General features: G+C 47.1%; 1 protein-coding gene across 1 annotated transcript; it reads right to left on the minus strand.

Annotated features, from left to right (window-relative positions):
• Positions 1–308: 308 nt before the first annotated feature.
• On the minus strand, positions 309–17,394 carry MANSC1 (MANSC domain containing 1). Its single transcript, XM_044281336.1, has 5 exons — positions 17,244–17,394; positions 7,616–7,684; positions 4,920–5,205; positions 4,658–4,798; positions 309–2,004 (listed from the first exon to the last, which is right to left on the minus strand). The coding sequence occupies exons 3-5, from the start codon at positions 5,137–5,139 to the stop codon at positions 518–520; spliced, it is 1,848 nt and encodes a 615-aa protein (XP_044137271.1). The 5' UTR covers positions 5,140–5,205; positions 7,616–7,684; positions 17,244–17,394; the 3' UTR covers positions 309–517.
• Positions 17,395–20,645: the final 3,251 nt, after the last annotated feature.

Genomic DNA, 20,645 nt, shown 5'->3' on the forward strand with positions numbered 1-20,645 from the left:
AGGACCCTACTGATGTAGGCAGATTTTGCCATTTGAGACGCTAGGAAAGCTGGACAACAAGCCCAATACAAGCTGTAATGATAATGCTATTAGTGGTCACCCAGCTTTTCCAAATTCTGTCTAGTTGTGGAACAAAATGCATTTGGTTGATGTACTGCTGCATAACTAGATCTACCATTTTGGAATCCAGGAACGTTGGGTGACAATCTGCCGGTATTGTAATAATGGCCATCTTAGGGGGTCAATTATTTTTCAAAAAACAAAACTAAAAAGTTGCTGGAATAGAATTTTCAGGGATAGAAGACGACTACGGAAATTATTTTATTCTACCGATTTTCCAAAATCAATTATTGTATCTCCGCACTGGGAGATGAATATGTGTCCGTCCACTCAGCCATATTTGCGGCAAGTACCCCCCCCCCCCCCATGTCAATATGGCCAGTGTTGTAGTGAAGACCAGAGCAGCTGGTGGGGTCTGTCCTGTCCATATGTGGGGAAGGACCTGCTGCTACACACCTCAGGTGTCCACGTACATCCCATTGATTAGATAGTCTAGTTTGGTGTATTGATGCCTGCGTCGCACTTCTGACACTTTGCGGCTGATCAGACCAATTATCACCAGGAGAAACAACATCCCAAAAACTAGAGCAGCCACCAGACCGCTCTTATCCTCCAGTGATGAAAGGATGCCCTCAGATGCTGTGCTGTCAGCTTTCCTAGGAGATTCCTCCAGATTGAGAACAGGTTCTTTTTGTGATGAGGGATGGGTTACAGTCAGAGTTTGCCCAGGCGTCTTGACCTCGTCACTGGCCGACGGTTGGTCATTAGTCTTGGTGCTGGGTTTTATTTCCTTCCTTGGTGACGTCTGTAAAGGTGCAGGGTGAGTCACCATCTGGGGGGGTCTGGTTTGATGGACTGTAGCAAGGGCTGGGACCTCTGTGTGGGGCAGCGGGTGACTGACCTTCTTTGGTGTCACCATGGGTGTGCCACTGTTGTCAGAGTGATCACTTCCAGGAAGCTTGGCACTCTTATCAGAACTAGGCACTTTGTGGGCACCACTTGTATCCTGGAAAGAGGCAGAGGTCACAATGAGATTGGCCTTTGTTCGGTGTACAGGTTTAGGGGCAGCAGTGCTGAGTGATGTTTTCTTGGGTACGGTGTCAACTTGCTTGGCAGCTACAGTAGGAAAAATTTTTAAGTTATCTGGCATCTTATATGTAACTATGCCAGGCTTTGCCTCTTTGGCATCAGGGAGAGTTTTCTTCACCTCTCCATGGATAGGAATGGTTGTCGCCTGGATTGTGGGGACTGTGGCAGCGACGGGGGAGGGGAAGTGGACTTGGAGATTGTCCTTCAAAGCTGCTGACTTGGATTCCATCTTCTCCAGGTGTTGATCGATTGTGTTTGCCAGGTGGAGGAGCTGAGTGGTGATTTTTTGGGAGGAGTTGGCTGGTTCCTCCTTAACATGTTTGGCTGGTTCCTGCGAGGCAATAAGAGCGCTGTTTTTTTTGTTGTTGAGGTCAAGTGGACCAGACTCTGTAGAACCAATAAGAGCGCTGTTTTTGTTGTTGTTGAGGTCAAGTGGACCAGACTCTGTAGAACCAATAAGAGTGCTGTTTTTTTTGTTGTTAAGGTCAAGTGGACCAGACTCTGTAGAACCAATAAGAGCGCTGTTTTTTTTGTTGCTTAGGTCAAGTGGACCAGACTCTGTAGAACCAATAAGAGCGCTGTTTTTGTTGTTGTTGAGGTCAAGTGGACCAGACTCTGTAGAACCAATAAGAGCGCTGTTTTTTTTGTTGCTTAGGTCAAGTGGACCAGACTCTGTAGAATCAATAGGAGCGGTGTTTTTTTTGTTGTTAAGGTCAAGTGGACCAGACTCTGTAGAACCAGAGGGGGGGTGCATAGCTGATCCTGACGTCCTTCCGGGAGAACTCTGCACTTTGCTGTGATCACTAGACTTCTGCTGCACTTTCTCAGGGTCACGTTTTTCCGGGTGAAGAGTCTCTGGAATAATTATAATAAAGAAATAAGAATCTCTAGGAAAGCAATGGAACGATATTGAACAGATATATCTGCTCTGGGACCAGAAATCTGGGTGAGAACGAATATGGCTGCCAACCAGGAAAACATCCCTCACTGCAGGATTCCTTTTTAGGTCTCTAGTAGCTGTGGCATATTGCTCATCACCCAGCTTTCCAGGAGTCCAGAATGGTTAATCTGCAGAGCTCTGAAAAAAATAGTACAATTAGGGGATGTATTACTGTCTAGGTCCTAGGTTTTGTCACTCAGCATTTGAAGATATAGACACATAAAATTCACAGAACTGACCATTAGGGGGCTCAGAGTTACTTAATGGGGTATCAAAGAATCACAGAGGCACCTTTAAAAAGCAACAGACACATTTAGATTTTTTTATTTATTGATTCAATGTCTTTAGTGCTAAAAAGGCTATTTATTAGCTTTGCATTAACGACATTGAACCATTTGGCTTCTGCAGCTTGCATGATTATACAGTACATAGCAGGCTGCAGAATGCTGTTCACAGTTAAATCCCTTGAACTGCCAGTCTGATGGATCGGTCTCTAGCTTCCCTTTCCGTCCTTTGCTGAACTCGTCTAAGCGGATTTAGCGCCAACTCAAAGTTCAATCCTTGTTCACAAGAAACATTAGCTGCTGACAGGTGTCTGACAGCAGCTTACTCCACTCTCCTTATTAAGGGCACCTGCAGGCATTTGAACAGTCAAATATTGGCCTGATCTGCCATGATATGACACTAAGGTCCGTAAATTGCAGATCCGTAAAACACGGATGGGGTCCGTGTGCGCTCCGCAATTTGCAGAACGGCACGGACGCAAAAAAAGGACAAGAATAGGACAGGTTATATTTTTTTTTGCAGACCACGGAATAGAGCAACGGATGCGGACAGCACACGGAGTGCTGTCCCCATCTTTTGCGGCCCCATTAAAGTGAATAGTTCCGCATCCAAGCCAAAAAATTATTTGCGGCTCGGATGTGGACCAAAACAACGGTCGTGTGCATGAGGCCTAAGCAATACAAGATGGTACTTGCGAGTCCCAAGGTGAAAGAGGTTTTAAAGAAGACCTACCACGTCTCCTGACATGTCTGTTTTAGTAATTACTTGCAGGCTCCATATAGAAACAAATCTGAAGCATCTATTGTTATGACTATGTTGTTCCATTCCTTTATTAGTCCTGCTAGAATTTATGATTAAACTGCTTGCCGTAAAGGTCCGCATGGGTGTTACCAGTTGGCGGTTTGAGCCTGCGCAGTCTGACATTGACAGCACTGATTGGACTGTTCAGGGACACATCTCAACTAGTAACACCCATCTGGACCTTCATTGCAAATGGCTAGTAATTCATTCAGAACTTCTTGGAGCAATGATAAAGTAATGTCACCTCATAGGATCATAAGAGTAGATGCCCCAGAATTGTTATTACATGGGGAATGTGAGTAGTTACTAAAACAGACATGTCAGGAGAGATGACAGGTCCTATTTAAGTTGCTCACCCAGAGACAATAGCATACTGCATGGTGTATAGGAACGTGTATACCTATACACCAGGGAGAGTCAACCTGTGGCTCTCCAGCTGTTGTAAAACTACAATTCCCACCATGCCCTGCTGTAGGCTGATAGTTGTAGACAGTCTGGGCATGCTGGGAGTTGTAGTTTTGCAACAGCTGGAGAGCTGCAGGTTGGCCATACCTGCTATACACAATTCAGGGGATGTATAGATATTTATGTTTCCAGAATCCAACACACGCACAGATCTAGTAGTTATGGTGGAGTAGTATCTTGTATGCATATCTACACTGCTTTATTATTACCCTATACTAAACGGTCATAGGTCTGAATTGTAATATTAAAGATTAGATTTTAATGGTTGTCCCTCTGTGATTTTCCAAGATGTAGAGTAGATTTAATTGCATGGGCCCAGGGGTGCACTGTGGTCCGAGGTACTGGAACAGATGGGGTTAAATGCATGCTTCTCTAAATTCCTACACAGTTGGACATCTTCCTTCCCTTTTCCTGAAATGTGTTGCGAAAAGGGGTGGAGCCATCCTATAAAAATGGGCGTGTCTCTGGCATGCACGGTGCAGATGTGCTAAATGTCGTACATCTGTCTACACTCGGTGCACACGCTCACTGATCCATCCCAGGGTCAGGTCTCACCATAGTACTGGGTGACAATCAATATGGCGCCCATTACAGCTATCATACACATTTTATCCTGCTTTTCCAGTGTCCTGAATAGTTATTAAGAGACACATCTGCTGCTTTTATACCGCTAAATAAACTGGGAAAGGTGGGTGACCATGCCCCTGGAAGCAATAATGCTGGCAATCACTGCTGTAATGCAGGTTTTCCAGTGAAGAGGTTTGTAAGAAATGGCAGGTAAGGGAGGAAGGGGTACATCCAGCTAATAAAATCCAACAGCTGATCCATTATTCCCACTGGGCCCTCAGTTAAAACATTTCTATCATTCTGACTCTGACCACTAGGGGGAGCAAATGAATGCTACTGGTATAAACGTCACCATTACAATGGGCAGCCAAACTCGCTATGGAAATTGGGTGGGATTTAAGGACCTGTAAGCTGACCACATAGTTAAGACTGTTCTCAGGGGTCACTGACCTGACCATAAGCTGTAACTGAAGACCCCCCGACTAGGCGTCAAGGGGCACGAGTCTATCGTGGGGCAGTGGAAGATGTAACAGTTCGGCTCTCCTTGGCTTTTCCTGGCATCGAAGACCATAAGATTACACTCCTCAAGACCTGGAAAATAGAAAGACACCTTACTGCCAGTGAAAGCGTGAACTGACCAGCGCAAAATAGGAATGTGTGCAATGGCGGTATCTTCCACGTTACATACGTGTAGAACAATCCGGCTCCTTACCTTCCACATCCAGTTGCTTGCAGCAGGCCAACACGCATTCCTCCTTGCTGATCACGCTTAAAGGGTCAGTGAAACGTGCACCGCGTGCCACTGCCTGGCTTATGTCAATCACCATATCCGGGATGACCTGAGGGGCACATTGCTGGGTGCCAGAGACGGCCACGAGAAGCAGCGCAGACAGGAGCAGAGCATAGGGGAGGACGGGCGTACAGATGTCCATAACAGCAAAGCATGAGGGGTCTGCGAGTCCAAAAAGCAGTCACATGACAACATGCGTCAAATGTCCCTGACAAAACAGAAGATTTAGAATTAAAGGGGTTAACCCCCCCAAAAAATAAAAAATAAGTAAGTGTATAGATAGAGAGAGAGAGGACTTTGCTCCCTTTCTGTCGGTGAACAGCAGCTCATCAAGTACCAGCCACTCCCAGAATGCACTGTAAATATCTCTTGTTAACCCCTTCCTCCCCTATATATAGAAAACATTCCCTCACATATAACCCCACCGATGCATATGATATATAATGCCCTCCCCCAATTTCCTTCTCCACTGTCTAAAGCAGGAATCAGCAACCTCCGGTACTCCAGCTGTTCAAAAACTAGAACTCCCAGAAGAACAGCCGAGCATGTTTGCATGCTGGGAGTTGTAGCTTCACAGCAGCTGGAGTTCCAAAGATTGCTGATCCCTGGTCGAGAGTGATGGCCGCTTCACTATAGGATTACTAGGCCAGAACTGAGAGGAGGAAGGAAGCAGGGAAGCCACTGAGCATGTTAGGGCTCTTTCACACCTGCGTTATTGTCTTCCGGCATAGAGTTCCGTCGTCGGGGCTCTATGCCGGAAGAATCCTGATCAGGATTATCCTAATGCATTCTGAATGGAGTGAAATCCGTTCAGGATGCATCAGGATGTCTTCAGTTCCGGAACGGAATGTTTTTTGGCCGGAGAAAATACCGCAGCATGCTGCGCTTTTTGCTCCGGCCAAAAATCCTGAAGACTTGCCGCAAGGCCGGATCCGGAATTAATGCCCATTGAAAGGCATTGATCCGGATCCGGCCTTAAGCTAAACGTCGTTTTGGCGCATTGCCGGATCCGACGTTTAGCTTTTTCTGAATGGTTACCATGGCTGCCGGGACGCTAAAGTCCTGGCAGCCATGGTAAAGTGTAGCGAGGAGCAGTATACTTACCGTCCGTGCGGCTCCCGGGGCGCTCCAGAGTGACGTCAGGGCGCCCCACGCACATGGATGACGTGATCGCATGGCACGTCATCCATGCGCATGGGGCGCTATGACGTCACTCTGGAGCGCCCCGGGAGCCGCACGGACTGTAAGTATACTGCTCCCCCGCTCGCCTCTCCTACTACGGCAACCAGGACTTTAATAGCGTCCTGGCTGCCATAGTAACACTGAACGCATTTTGAAGACGGATCCGTCTTCAAATGCTTTCAGTACACTTGCGTTTTTCCGGATCCGGTGTGTAATTCCGGCAAGTGGAGTACACACCGGATCCGGACAACGCAAGTGTGAAAGAGGCCTTTAGTCCACCACTGAATGTCGGAAAAGATGGACCAGAATGTCGACCACAGAAGAAACAGCAGGGGGCGCTACCAAAGAGGACAATCTAATGTGCATTAAAAGGCGTTATCCCATGATTAATGTAAAAAATGAAAAATCAGACATCATATAGTCCATGACAACCTCTTTCTAACCAGCCCTATACCTCACATGGATCCAGAGATGTCCCCATTTATTGCTCTGATGGATTTATATCACGCTGACAGGGAGCGTCTTTTAATACTTGATTTGCATTGCCCTGTTCATTGCTTAGCAATAATTTTAATGGGGAGTCTGTCACCAGGAAATTAACTTTAAACCAGGCACCTCAGCTGTATGTAATGACACCATTTACTTATCCGTTACCTCATTCTGGAAAAAGAGGCACTTTTAATCCATCAAGCCACTCTGTTCACCCTTGCTCCTCCTGCTTCCTCTGCCAGTCCCTCTCCATCTCATTCTATTGAAGGGGGAGGGGCTGGCAGAGGAAGCAGGAGGAAGAGTGCACAAAATGGCTTGGCCCTCGGTGCACCTATCTGCTCATTTGCATATGGGTTGAAACTATTTTTTTCTTTCAAAACGAAGCAACAGATCGCCAAGTGAAATTACATTCAGCTGAGCTAGCCGGCGAAAGATTCCCTTTATCTAAGGGCTCATTCACCCAACCGTAAGGTTTCCGTGCCCATATTGCGGACCACAAACAGCAGGTCCGCAATATACAGGCACTGGCCATGTGCACTCCGCGAGTTAAATGGGTCCGCAAGGTACGGCCGAAGATAGGACATGTCCTATCTTTTGCGGAGCGGAGGCATGGATCGGAAGCCCACTGAAACACTACAATGCTCTTGCATGATCTTTTGCGGATCGCGGACCCATTCAAGTCAGTGGGTCTGCACCGCAATACGGGATTCACATGGCCGGTGCCATTTCATTGCGGACTGCTATTTGCGGTCCACAACACGGGCCCACCGACCATAAGGTCATGCGAATGAGCCCTAAAGAGAAGGATCCATCACAGAGAAAAAAAACACACAGGGGCAGATTTATGAAGAGTGGCGTACAGCATGGAAACCCCCCTCCCAAATGTCCACTGCAGATCTCAGGGTGACCAGGGAGCTGCACCCATTAACCACTAACAGAGAAACTACCTTTTTAATGCTTTAACATTTTCTCTGCAGTAGAGCTGCACCTCACATCAGTCCACCAGAATCCGAAGCCTGCAAAACAGGAGGACATAAGACATTACCGAATCTCCAAACACACTGCAGAGGCATAATAATGTAAGGATAGTGTGCAGGAGGAGGAGAATGAAGTGCAGCGGACAGTTATATAGTAGTTATATTCTTATACATAGAGGACAGTATTATAGTAGTTATATCCTTGTACATAGGAGGCAGTATTATAGTAGTTATATCCTTGTACATAGGAGGCAGTATTTTAGCTGTTATATTCTTGTACATAGGAAGCAGTATTATAGTAGGTATATTCTTGTACATAGGAGACAGTATTATAGTAGTTATATCCTTGTACATAGGAGGCAGTATTATAGTAGTTATATCCTTGTACATAGGAGGCAGTATTTTAGCTGTTATATTCTTGTACATAGGAAGCAGTATTATAGTAGGTATATTCTTGTACATAGGAGGCAGTATTATAGTAGTTATATTCTTGTACATAGGAGGCAGTTTTATAATAGTTATAATCTTGTACATAGTATACTTCCAGAAGTTCGGACATCACTGCAGCACTCCACCAATCTGGGCTTTATGGCATGACTGGAGGAAACCAGGCACTGCTCATTACTTGCCCAATACCATCCCTACGGTGGTGGCAGCATCATGCTGTGTTTTTTTTTACCGGTTGGGACAGGGAGACTGATCAGAGTTGAGGGAAAGCTAAATGGATACATTTAGTACATACATCTTCTTAATGAAAACTATCATTCTGTTATAATTTCTCATTATGGAGTACTGAGTGCAGAATGATGGGGAGTGATTTGTACTTTTTTGTTTATTTTAGCACAACAAAAAATATGTGAAAAAAGGGTCTGAAGACTTTCCGAATACATTGTACATTCTTGCACATAGAAGGCAGTATTATAGGAGAAGTATTAGTTACTTTCTTGTACGGTGGGAAAGTATTATTGTAGTTATATTCTTGTATAAAGGGGTAGTATTATAGTGGTCAATGCTGGCGCTCTGTCTGTATACTCTTGGCCACTCCATTCAGAAAGATATTTGCATTGTAAAGCTCCCTATAAACAATGGGGGTACAATGTCGGGCACCGGTCGGTGATAAGTCGATCGGCACTCATGTAAACAGCCTTTACACAGACTAATGCAAACTGCCTGGGGGTGAACAATTGCTACTAACGTGTAAAAGTCCGTTACTGTATCTGCATGCGAAGTCTCTGGGCTGATGAAAGATCAGAGTATGAGGAAGTAATTTCCATGACACCAGTTCTGCACGGTTTGTGTTTAGGGAGGTGCCGCATCTGGGACTATTCTCTATAATTCAGATGCAGATCAGTTTGCTTTACACATGAATGCTCTGCCTGGGTGACGACGGCTGCGGACCCCCAGAGAACGTTGCTAGGATCAGTCTGTGACAACACAAACAGATCATTCAGTATCCTATGCAGATTGGAAGGTGACGTTCCTGACACTTTGAACCCTGTAACTGGGGAAGGGCATTTCCAATGCTAGAGCAAAGTAGCAGTAAACAGTCCCCAGATTATAACTGCTGCTTAGTCCTTATATCTGTCCATGGGAAAGCTGGGTGACAACCACGACACATGATCCCCCTTGCTTTCCTGGATGAAAAATTTGCCTGGCTGCTCATGGATACAGGAGCAAGGAATAAATCAATACTCCTCTAAGAGCTCATACACACGGCCGCTGTGCAGCCGTACCTGCGCAATTTTTGGTCCCCAAAGCACGGGAAACATCCGTGCGGCTGCCAGGACAGATCGAGACCCATTCAACTTGAATGGGTCTGTGATCCATCCTCACCGTAATAAAATAGAACATGTTCTATTTTTGGCGGTGCGGAGGCACGGACAGAAACACCACGGAAGCACTCCGTAGTGCTTCCGATCCGTGCCGCACCACACCTCCCGGATTGCGGATTCATTCCCTTGAATAGGTCATGCGGGGTGCACACGGCTGGTGCCCGTGTATTGCGGATTCGCCATACGTGGGCCGCAATACGTCCACGGCCGTGTGCATGAGCCCTAAGGCCTAATGCACACTGCCAGGCAACGGCCGTGGCCGTATTGCGGCCCGCAAACAACGGGTCCACAGTATTCAGGCACCGGCCGTGTGCTCCCCGCATTACGGATGCGGACCCATTCACTTGAACGGGTCCGCAATCCGGAGCTGTGGTGCGGAACGGAGGCACAGATCCCCGCGGAAGCACTACGGAGTGCTTCCGTGGTGTTTCTGTCCGTGCCTCCACATCACAAAAAATAGAACACGTTATATTTTTTGTGGTGCGGACAGATCATGGACCCATTTAAGTTTAATGGGTCTCGATCCATCCCGGCCGCCACACAGACGTTCCCCATGCATTGGGGACCACAACAGCCGTGTGCATGAGGCCTAAGTCAGATTTTTCGCTCAGAAGTCTGGGAAAGCTGGGTGTCAACCCATAGGGCAGCTGACTGTATCATAAACACAGACCCTTTTCTTATCGGCATCCCCCTCCCCCTTCCTTCCTGACCTTATCAGCCTGTCTGAGATGCAGCTTCCTGAGCAAACTGTCAAAATGGAGATGGAAACCTTAATAACGAGGGAAATCCTATCCGCAGATCCCGAGACACCAAGCTTGTGACGTCTCTGTGCTGCAGGAATTTGCTTTCAGGAATTGTGATGCTGCAACCTCCCCTAGGCGAGGGAGACAACCCAGGAGTTGTCAGGCAGGAAAGACTCGACCATCAGGAATAAGGCGTATCAATGAGGCGACTGCAACCTATAATTGCAAACCTTAGTAGACATGTTCATGAACAATTCTGCAAATGTATAAAAAAAATAAAATAAAAAAAAAGAATACCAATTTTAAACAGCACTGCTTCCGGGACCTTTGCAGAATAGTGCGGATCTCAAAAGGTTAATCATCCACAGTGTTCGCAAATATTTACGGAGCGGCTGGGCAGGAAGCGGCGAGTGCCATTCTGTATGATCACAGGCACAGCTATGAATAAGAAGATGACATAACTGTGGCCGGGACAAGTTCTGCAACTTTCTAATAGACTTCGGGGGACATTTCTCATTCCCCTACACCAGTTTTTTGGCATCAAAAAGTCACAAATTGTGGTGCGCACTACCCTTGTACAAAATGTTACGACTTTTTGTGCGCTTTCACTGAGATGTAAGGCCTGGCACATTTATCATCATCATCTACACCAGGGGTGGCCAATCTGAGGCCCTCCAGCTGTTGCAAAACTACAACTCCCAGCGTGCCCAGACTACCTACAGCCATCAGCCTGCAGCAGGGCATGGTGGGAGATGTAGTTTACAACATCTGGATCTACAACAGAAAGTTGGCATACAATATATCTGGAATCTACACCAGCAAAGATGTGCCTCAGTCACTGGGGCGCATCTGACGCCAGGGGAGGGATAGATTTAGACCAGAGTGTAGAAGACCTCTGCTTCCCATCAATGAAGGGAAACATCCATTTACAACCAGAGACTGAAATCCTACAGAGAACCAACATTTATGACAGTTGAGGGTTTGCTACAATTTAGTCTAGAAAATCCTTGGTAAGGTAAAGAGTCAGGATGCAGTTGGATGCTTTGTGGTCTACGGCTGACGTGGGTTTTATTTGTGCTAAACGATTTCTTCAATTTCCAAAATAATCAGTAGAATCATCGCTCTACCCTCAGTCTGCATGCATGTGGATGGTGTCTGATTGCGCAAAACTTACAAGTGGTGACCATGTGGCGATTTAAGAAAATACGTTTCTGCTATCAGAGGACACCGACAGACAAGGGCTCCAGGGGGTACAAGCTAAAAACGTCTGGCCACAATGTATCCAGCTCCTAACAGCAAGTAGGATAAAAGTAAAAATGATATATAAAAGAGACTGTAAATCCACAAAGACTTGTACAAACCCTTCCCACAAGGGAGCAAGAAGAAATGGCAATCACGCCCTTTATGGTGTGTAGACCTGTGGCTAGGGCTTTTCTAACAAACCATTACTGAGCTGGTGCTGAGACAATGAGCCGTGTATATCTGATGCAGGCCTTTTCTTTCTAGTACTTATCTAGGAGGGACTAAAGAGAAGAAACTGCCAGTCATGGCTGGGGCGGGAGTAGAAACCCTGCACGGATTATGTCAGACTCGTTCTTCCGGTGCGTGGTTACTGAACTGTGCATGCTGGACAGGGTGCAGCAGTCGCCGAGAGAGCAGAGCCTCTAGGTGTAACAGCAACGCCCCCGTTGCTCCTAGAGGCTCATTTGCATATGGCAAAGCATAATTATTCTCAGCAATGCGGGCACATATGAACATGTGATCAACACAGAGGCCTTCAGCTGCCAGGGCACGTATAACAGGTCAGCCAGTGTCATAGGTACAAATCTGCTGACAGATGCGCTTTAAAGAAGACCCACCACCCCTCCAGGCATGTCTGCTTCAGTAAATAATTGTATTCCACGTGAAATGACCATTCTGCAGCAGAAAACTTGCACAACATAAAAATATGTGCGACTTGTCTTCAACTTGCTGTTGCACGACTATTTTAGAGCTTTGATTTGGCCGTCAAAATACTGCCAAGTCGCAGGCGAGTTGCGCGTCGCACACAAATTGCTTTAATGTCAATGGGGTAAAAATCATGTGCGACTTGCAACACAAAATCCATTAAGTCCAGATTTTTTTAGACTGTCACACTGCAACACCATGGACAGTCATTATGTGGAATGTCGCAGCGTAGCCGTACTCTTAGGCCTCTTTCACACGGGTGAGATTTCCGCGCGGGTGCAATGCATGAGGTGAACGCATTGCACCCGCACTGAATCCGGACCCATTCATTTCTATGGGGCTGTGCACATGAGCGGTGATTTTCATGCATCACTTGTGCGTTGCGTGAAAATCGCAGCAGGTTCTACTTTGTGCGTTTTTCACACAACGCAGGCCCCATAGAAGTAAATGGGGCTGCGTGAAAAGCAAGTGCAGATGCGGTACGATTTTCACGCACGGTTGCTAGGAGACGATCGGGATGGGGACCCGATCATTATTATTTTGCAAAGAATGCATAGTACAATAGGGCTGGAGGGGTTAAAAAAAATATATATTTAAAAAATAATTTAACTCACCTTAATCTACTTGTTCGCACAGCCCGGCTTCTCTTCTGTCTTCATCTTTGCTGTGCAATGGGAAAAGGATCTGTGGTGACGTCATTGCGCTCATCACATGGTCCGTCACCAGGGTGAGCGCAGTGATGTCCTAAAAGGTCCTTTACCCAGGTCCTGAAGAAAGAAGACAAGCCGGGCTGCGCGAACAAGTGGATTAAGGCAAGTTAAATTTTTTCTTTTTTAACCCCCTCCATCCCTATTTTACTAAGCATTCTGTATTAAGTATGCTATTATTTTCCCTTATAACCATGTTATAAGGGAAAATAATACAGTCTACACAACACCTAACCCAAACATGAACCTCAACGTCTGTGAAGAAGTTCGGGTTTGGTTACCAAACATGCCGATTTTTCTCACGCACGTGCAAAACGCATTAAAATGTTTTGCACTTGCGCAGAAAAATTGCGCATTTTCTCGCGTCGCACCCGCATGTTATCCGGCCCAAATCCATGACGCCCGTGTAAAAGAGGCCTTAGGATACCTGCATACCGCAGTGTAATACAGCGCCAGCTAAGTGTATGAGATTAGACAAATCTCACGTACACTTTGCTTTTTCATTCCGTGCAGGAAATTGACCTGCCGGATTTTGCAGGATTTCACTGCAAAAGTGAAATATGTGGAAAATAGAGAGGTCACTGCTGCAGCCAGAAAGATGCTGGAAGTACGGAAGCACAACGTTCTGTCCGCATTTTTATGGCCCCATTGAAATGAATGGGTCAGCATCCGTTCCACAATATTGCGGAACGGATGCGGACCCAGAACAACGGACCCTTAAAGATATACATGTATACTGTGGGTCATGTCAATGTACCATGTATATGTGTGGTGTATACATAATTCTGTGTGCTGTAATTCTACTTCCACTCAATGAAAAAAAAAAATAATAATAAAAGGGGCCCCATGTTGTAGTCAAATCCAAATTGACAGAAGGTGGGACAACACAAGCCAGAAGTAGGCAGGGACTAAAGAAGTAGACGGGGCCAGCAATACTGTAGTGCAGCACAATATACCGCCCCAGCATAACAAAATACCTCATTGCAGCAGAAAATTCTGCTGCATCAATGTTCGGAGAACCATGATACATTTAAATTCAGAAGGGGACCTGCCGCTGTTGTCCAGGTGTATAATAAGTACCCGATGCTCCTAGCACTAATTAATGCTGAGAACATCAAATAATTATGTACCTGGCCAGGGGCCGTGAGAGAGTTTGGGCGGCCCCCTGTGCCTCGGCCCACCGGAAAAACTCCATATAGGGTCTATGGCCAGTCCATCCCGGGTAGAATACATATATAATGGTCACATTTATGTGGAATCAAGGGGTTACCGGTAGTTTCAAAAACGAACCTAACAGTGGAAAAGCTATAAAATAAAAAAAACTACCATATATAAAATAGCCATAACTCACCAGTTAAATCCGCTGCCCATCCAGCACTGATGCTCCCTTGATACCGGATGAACATTTTTTTTTTTTAAACTGGCCGGGTGCCATGACATGTCGTACATCCACTTGAATGCTGCAGCCAATCACTGGTCTCAGCATTGATGCCAGTATGTATGGCACGATTCTCCCAAGGCCACTCGCTGGCCGCGGCAGTGATGTGGAAAAACCTGTGCCCACCAGAACATCAGCGCAGGGGATTTAACAGGTCGTTTATGGTTGTTTTTCTTAATTTTATGGCATTATTTCCAGCTGTTCCCGATTGTGGACCCATTCAAGTGCACGGCTGGGCAAAGGTCAAGTGTATGAGGATTTAAGAGAATAGGAGGATCCCTGTGGATGATAAGCCAGCTGGACACTAGGTGGAGGTAGCTGTGCTGATGCCAGGGTGGCCCAGTGGGTGCTCACCTCCAGGGCTCACCTTGCCATCGTCAGCACTGCAGGATGAGCCGCTGTGTATAGCAGAGCGCCAGTGCTGAGCAATGCATTTCCCTTTCATTCCTCTCTAGCGCCTCTTCCCTCCTGTAGCCATTCCTGGAGTGCATGGCGCCTCATTGTCACCCAGCACTGGGGACCAAGCGGCCTAGAAACTGTCCGTCTGCCCCACTTCTCCTCCTGCATGTAGTAGGGTCTATTTGCAAAATTCGTGTGAGGCTTCTAAAAAGCAAATTCATTCACTTCGTCCAGACTTACCTGCAGCCCTCTAAAGTTGTAAAACTACAACTCCCAACATGCTGGAAACTGTAGTTTCACATCATTGGTCTAGATAGATTCCTAACTATTTCCACACTAGGGCCCCATAAATGTTATACCAGTGCTGCACTGGCTTCACTGTGACTCCGGGTGGTATCGAGTAGGGGACTAAAGGCTTCTACTGATATGAATCGGGGTTGTGATGCCAACAAATAGGCGGTCAAATGCGACTTTGGCACAAATAACAACTGAACTGTCCAGTTTGCAACTCCATACATTCCTACGAGGTCACCATTTCACCCCCAGTACATAAGGCCCATGCATCCGACTCGCAGCATGACTATGCAGCAGCTCCCGTCCTTACCGGGTCGCATAGCATTATATAGATTTACGATGCTATGTACCCCTTACCGTCCAGAACTGTAAGGGTTAGCAACTTAGCTAGTATCATAAATGAATATAATGCTATGTGACCCCGTTAGTGCTGGGAGGTCAGGATGGGCGCTCTCCCTAATGTGTGGGACTCGCTCGTGTGAAAGGGGCCTAAGGCTTCTTTCACCCATCAGTGAATCGTGGACATGTGCCGTCCGTGTTCTCCACGGACCACTCATGTATCCATTGAGCTTCACGTGTGCAGTCACATCAGTGGTTCTCTTTGGACTGTGGTGACACCACGAAAGCAGGCCCCGTTTTTGTCGGGGATTACAGATCCATGAAAATCACAGACACAACTTGGATGCCATTCGTGTTCGGTCCGTGGTTTTGGCGGTTCGTTGCCTGAATACGTTCTGGTCCGGAAATTAATTTTCGGCCTAGCTTTGTCCACAGAATACAGAAGATACATAAAAGGCAAGAAACGAACACACAGACCAAACATGGATCCTTCGCAGGACTTCTTCACGGATGAACCACTGTCACTCATGTCATCATGGACCTAAGGCCCCCCTGCACACGAACGTGTGCTTCCCGTTGCCGTATTGCGGACTGCATTTGCGGATCTGCAATACACGGGTGCCGTTCCGTGGGTATTCCGCACCACGGATGCGGACCCATTCACTTGAATGGGTCCGCAAATCCGGAGATGCGGAATGGTAAGGAACGGAACCCTACGGAAGCACTACAGAGTGCTTTCGTGGGGTTTCGTCCCGTACTTCCGTTCCGCAAAAAGATAGAACATGTCCTATCTTTTTGTGATCTGCTGCGGCTGCCCCACGGACTGTGCTCGTGCATTGCGGCCCGCACCACGACCACGGGGCACACACGTTAGTGTGCAGGGGCCCTAGGCTGTGTTCACATCTGCACTGGTGGTTCCATTGTGGATTCCATTTAAAATCTTGGGCAACATAGCGCAGGATGCCGCCCCATTTTGTCTGTTGAAATGCCGAACCACATGACGGAATCCAGACAGACCCCATTATAGTCCACAGCAGAGAAGTCACAACGGTTACGACCATATTCAGTGTGGCGGATGTCACTATTCGGACCCTCCTGCAGATTAGAGCCACGTCTGACAACCTGCTCACAATTTCTGCCAACCGGACTCAATTAATGAGTGGAAAAAATAAAATAAAAAAGAGCAAATATTTGCGGCTGTGGCTGCCCGCCGCCCTCTGCCCTGTGCCAGGAGCTCTGTGTGCTTAAGAAGCGCAAGATTTCTCCAGAAACCAATGTGTCACATGAAGTCGTGTGATATGAGAACTCATGCCAGGTACCGGGTACAAGGGTCGGTGTATGCCAGGTACCGGGTACAAGGGTCGGTGTATGCCAGGTACCGGGTACAAGGGTCGGTGTATGCCAGGTACCGGGTACAAGGGTCGGTGTATGCCAGGTACCGGGTACAAGGGTCGGTGTATGCCAGATACCGGGTACAAGGGTCGGTGTATGCCAGATACCGGGTACAAGGGTCGGTGGATTCCAGGAGGGCACTGCCAACAGAATTCCAAGTCCTGGATCCATGGACTTCAATGCAGGCATTCAGCATAGGGTATGGAGCCCTAATTCTGGAGGGTCCATATAGAGGCACCATAGGGAACCTCATACTTCTGAAGCCCCAAATATATAGGTAGGGGGCTGCATCAGTACTGAACAGGAGCCCCATAAAGAAATCTGTAGCGTCCCCAGACCCCTATAGGAAGGGAACCCAAACATTAAAACGCAGACTGGTTCTACATGTGCATTATCTCGACATACGAGAGTACACTACATATGCATAGCTGCACACAATCCAGGGATCTCATCCTGTCACGCGCTGACATCCCGCATACGTCTCCTATGATACACCCAGGGACCCACCTGCACTGCTACACGCACGAAGACCGCATCCAGACTCCGGTGACCTCTCCTTCAGCTGACTGCTACGGTCACCGACTCTCTCAGCAGTCCAGATCGCCGCAACCAAGGCACCGCCCACATCCCCTGTCACTCATGAGCCCTGACCACACCCATCTGCCGTGCAGCAGTATCACTGCCCCGTTTCCACGCCCACTAACTCCGCTATATAAAGGGTGACGCGCGCTATCCCCTTGTGTCACCGATAGGGGGCGATTATCACATATGTGCGCGCTTTTAGCTGTAAATCTAAACCTATACTGTCAGACCTGAGAGCTCTCTCATAGATGTCTCATATAAAAGGAGGCTATAGATTTATGGTTACCTTATATAAGTTGTTCTACAGTACCCCAGTAATAAAAATATGACTTCCCTATAGTGGACACTTCTGAACTCTGCTTGCTGTCAGTGAATAGGAGCAGTCACTGAGGAGATATCAGGGTTCCGTGCATTTACATAATTTGCTGCAAATTTAACATCACTTTTTAAAGGGGTTGTTCAGCCATATATATTGATGACATCCTCAGAATAGGTCATCAATATCTGATTGGCGAGGATCAGCTTAGGCTACTTTCACACTAGCGTCTACATTTTCCAGTATTGAGATTCGGCAGAGGAGCTCAATACTGGAGAAAAACGCTTCCGTTTTGACCCCATTCATTGTCAATGGGAACAAAACTGAACAGAACGGAATGATAGGGGCATGGCCTGAATGGGCTTTGCACCTCATGGTGCCATTGAGACATATGGTGCTGGTGGGTTTTGGTTTCTGCCCCCCCCCCCCCCTTTCGTTTTTTCTGTTTTGTGGTGTATGTGTTTATTTCTCCTCAGGTGAAGTAAGCCAGCTGGATACCGGGCAGCTTCAGGATTGGTCAGTTTAGCTGAAGGGTCAGTGATTGTCATTGGTTAATCTGTTGCTGTCCGGTTGCTGGGCCTTGTTCTATTTTTATCTAGGAGCTGGATTGGCTAACAGTGCGGTGTGGCGGGAAGTTTACCTATTTAAGAAGGTGTCGTACCTGTGGAGATCAGTCGCCGTGTCAAGAGAATAGGCTTGTCCAGCCCGCCCTCCCTGCATTTTGTCGCAGTCTTTGTTTCATTTTAGGGGGGGGGGTTAGTCGCTCAGAATTCTGGGTGGACTTAAATTATTTCAGTATATGGACTTTAATATTATTTAATATGGTTTTATATTGGTTTAAAGTGGTTGAGTTATGTAACCCCCAATAAAGACCGCGGCCTTTTCATCCATTTTGAAGTTTGCGTTGTATTATTAACTATTAATGGGTTATTGTTGAATATGGCACCATGCTCCAAAATGCATTCTGTTCTGTTTGGTTGGCTTCTCATACCGGAGATGTCTGTAATGGGATGCGGAGCAAGATGGATCTGTCATGACCCACAATGCAAGTCAATAGGGACGGATCAGTTTTCTCTGACACCAGGGGCGTTGCTAGGTTAAAATAGTCGGGGCCTGGGCCCCGGATGTTTTGTCCCAGGCCCCGAATGTCCTGCCTGCCTGCTAGATACAACTGTATTGCCGTCCACATGACGGCAATACAATTGAATCTAATGAGGTGGAAGAGCTGAAGGACCTGTGGTGACATCACAGGTCATGTGACCGGTAAAACAGTCATTGGTTGAGAAGGACCTGCGATGATGTCACCATCATGTGACCAGTGAAGGAGAGGACGGCAGTGAAGAGGGGAAGAAGCTAAGGTGATGTCTGCTACATCGGGAGAGGCAGAGCAATGCTGGGAGTTGTGGTTACATGGAACTGTGTGTTGGCATGGGTGTAGGAACCCCCAAAAATCTGGAGGGGGACAGCATTTTTGCATGCCGGGTATATTCTTATTCAGTAAACTGCGAGTTGTTTAGATCGTTAAATTTTAAGTGTGTGTGTGAAAAATCTCACAACAAAAAAATATGCAAAATGAACAGTTCTTTGTTTATCAAGTCACAGAAATTAACCAAACGTTTGGCATATATTTCAGTTATTCCGGGTACTTTCTCTGGCACCCCCCCCCCCTCCTCTGTGACTCATAGAGGGGACTCATTACCACTGAGGAAGGGGTGATAACAGACCCGAAACGCGTTTGGGGCAAAGACCCCCCTGATGGACACTGATAACACCTGCTGAAAGACCTTATGTGCTTGAACTAATCCTGACCAGCGAAAGACCCGACGCGCGTCCTAATAGGATTACGGCACGACTGTACAAGGTATATTCACCAGTACATACAAAGTCCAGCGCGGAAGAGGGTGACTGCACACTCATCAAGCGCCGGCTCTTAGGGTCCATTCACACGTCCGTTTTTTCTTTCCTGATCTGTTCCGTTTTTTGCGGAACAGATCAGGACCCATTCATTTTCAATGGGTCCTGGAAAAAAAATCGGACAGCACAATGTGTGCTGTCCGTTTCCGTTGTTCCGTTCCGCATGTCCGTTTAAATATAAAACATGTCCTATTATGTTCCTGAAAAATCGGATCCTGGTACAATGCAAAGTCAATGGTTCCGCAAAAAACGGAAGACATTCGGATGTCATTGCGTATGTCTTCCGTTTTTTGCGGAATCCGTTCCTGGAAACACATAGCAAATATTTTTTTTTTTTTCAAAGAAATCCAAACAACTTTATTTGATTATTGAAATGTATACATGTTTCCGTTTTTTGCGGATCCGCAAAAAACGGATGACATACGGAAACATTTTCAGGAACAACGGATCCGCAAAAAACGGACCGAAATTCGGATTAGGCCTCTTTCACACTTGCGTTGTCCGGATCCGGCGTGTACTCCACTTGCCGGAATTACACGCCGGATCCGGAAAAACGCAAGTGTACTGAAAGCATTTGAAGACGGATCCGTCTTCAAAATGCTTTCAGTGTTACTATGGCACCCAGGACGCTATTAAAGTCCTGGTTGCCATAGTAGTAGTGGGGAGCGGGGGAGCAGCATACTTACCATCCGTGCGGCTCCCGGGGCGCTCCAGAATGACGTCAGAGCGCCCCATGCGCATGGATGACGTGTCCATGCGATCACGTGATCCATGCGCTTGGGGCGCCCTGACGTCACTCTGGAGCGCCCCGGGAGCCGCACGGATGGTAAGTATGCTGCTCCCCGCTCCCCACTGCACTTTACCATGGCTGCCAGGACTTTAGCGTCCCGGCAGCCATGGTAACCATTCAGAAAAAGCTAAATGTCGGATCCGGTAATGCGCCGAAACGACGTTTAGCTTAAGGCCGGATCCGGATCAATGCCTTTCAATGGGCATTAATTCCGGATCCGGCCTTGTGGCAAGTGTTCCGGATTTTTGGCCGGAGCAAAAAGCGCAGCATGCTGCGCTATTTGCTGCGGCCAAAAAACGTTCCGTTC

Source organism: Bufo gargarizans, chromosome 2, assembly GCF_014858855.1.
Source record: "Bufo gargarizans isolate SCDJY-AF-19 chromosome 2, ASM1485885v1, whole genome shotgun sequence".
Classification (NCBI taxonomy): Eukaryota; Metazoa; Chordata; class Amphibia; order Anura; family Bufonidae; genus Bufo; species Bufo gargarizans.

Coding starts and splice junctions, on each gene's coding strand:
- MANSC1 (XM_044281336.1), bottom strand. CDS start 5,139: ATGGACATCTGTACGCCCGTCCTCCCCTATGCTCTGCTCCTGTCTGCG. Junction 4,799..4,919: donor CAAGCAACTGGATGTGGAAG/GTAAGGAGCCGG, acceptor TCTATTTTCCAG/GTCTTGAGGAGTGTAATCTT. Junction 2,005..4,657: donor CAGTTACAGCTTATGGTCAG/GTCAGTGACCCC, acceptor TAATTATTCCAG/AGACTCTTCACCCGGAAAAA.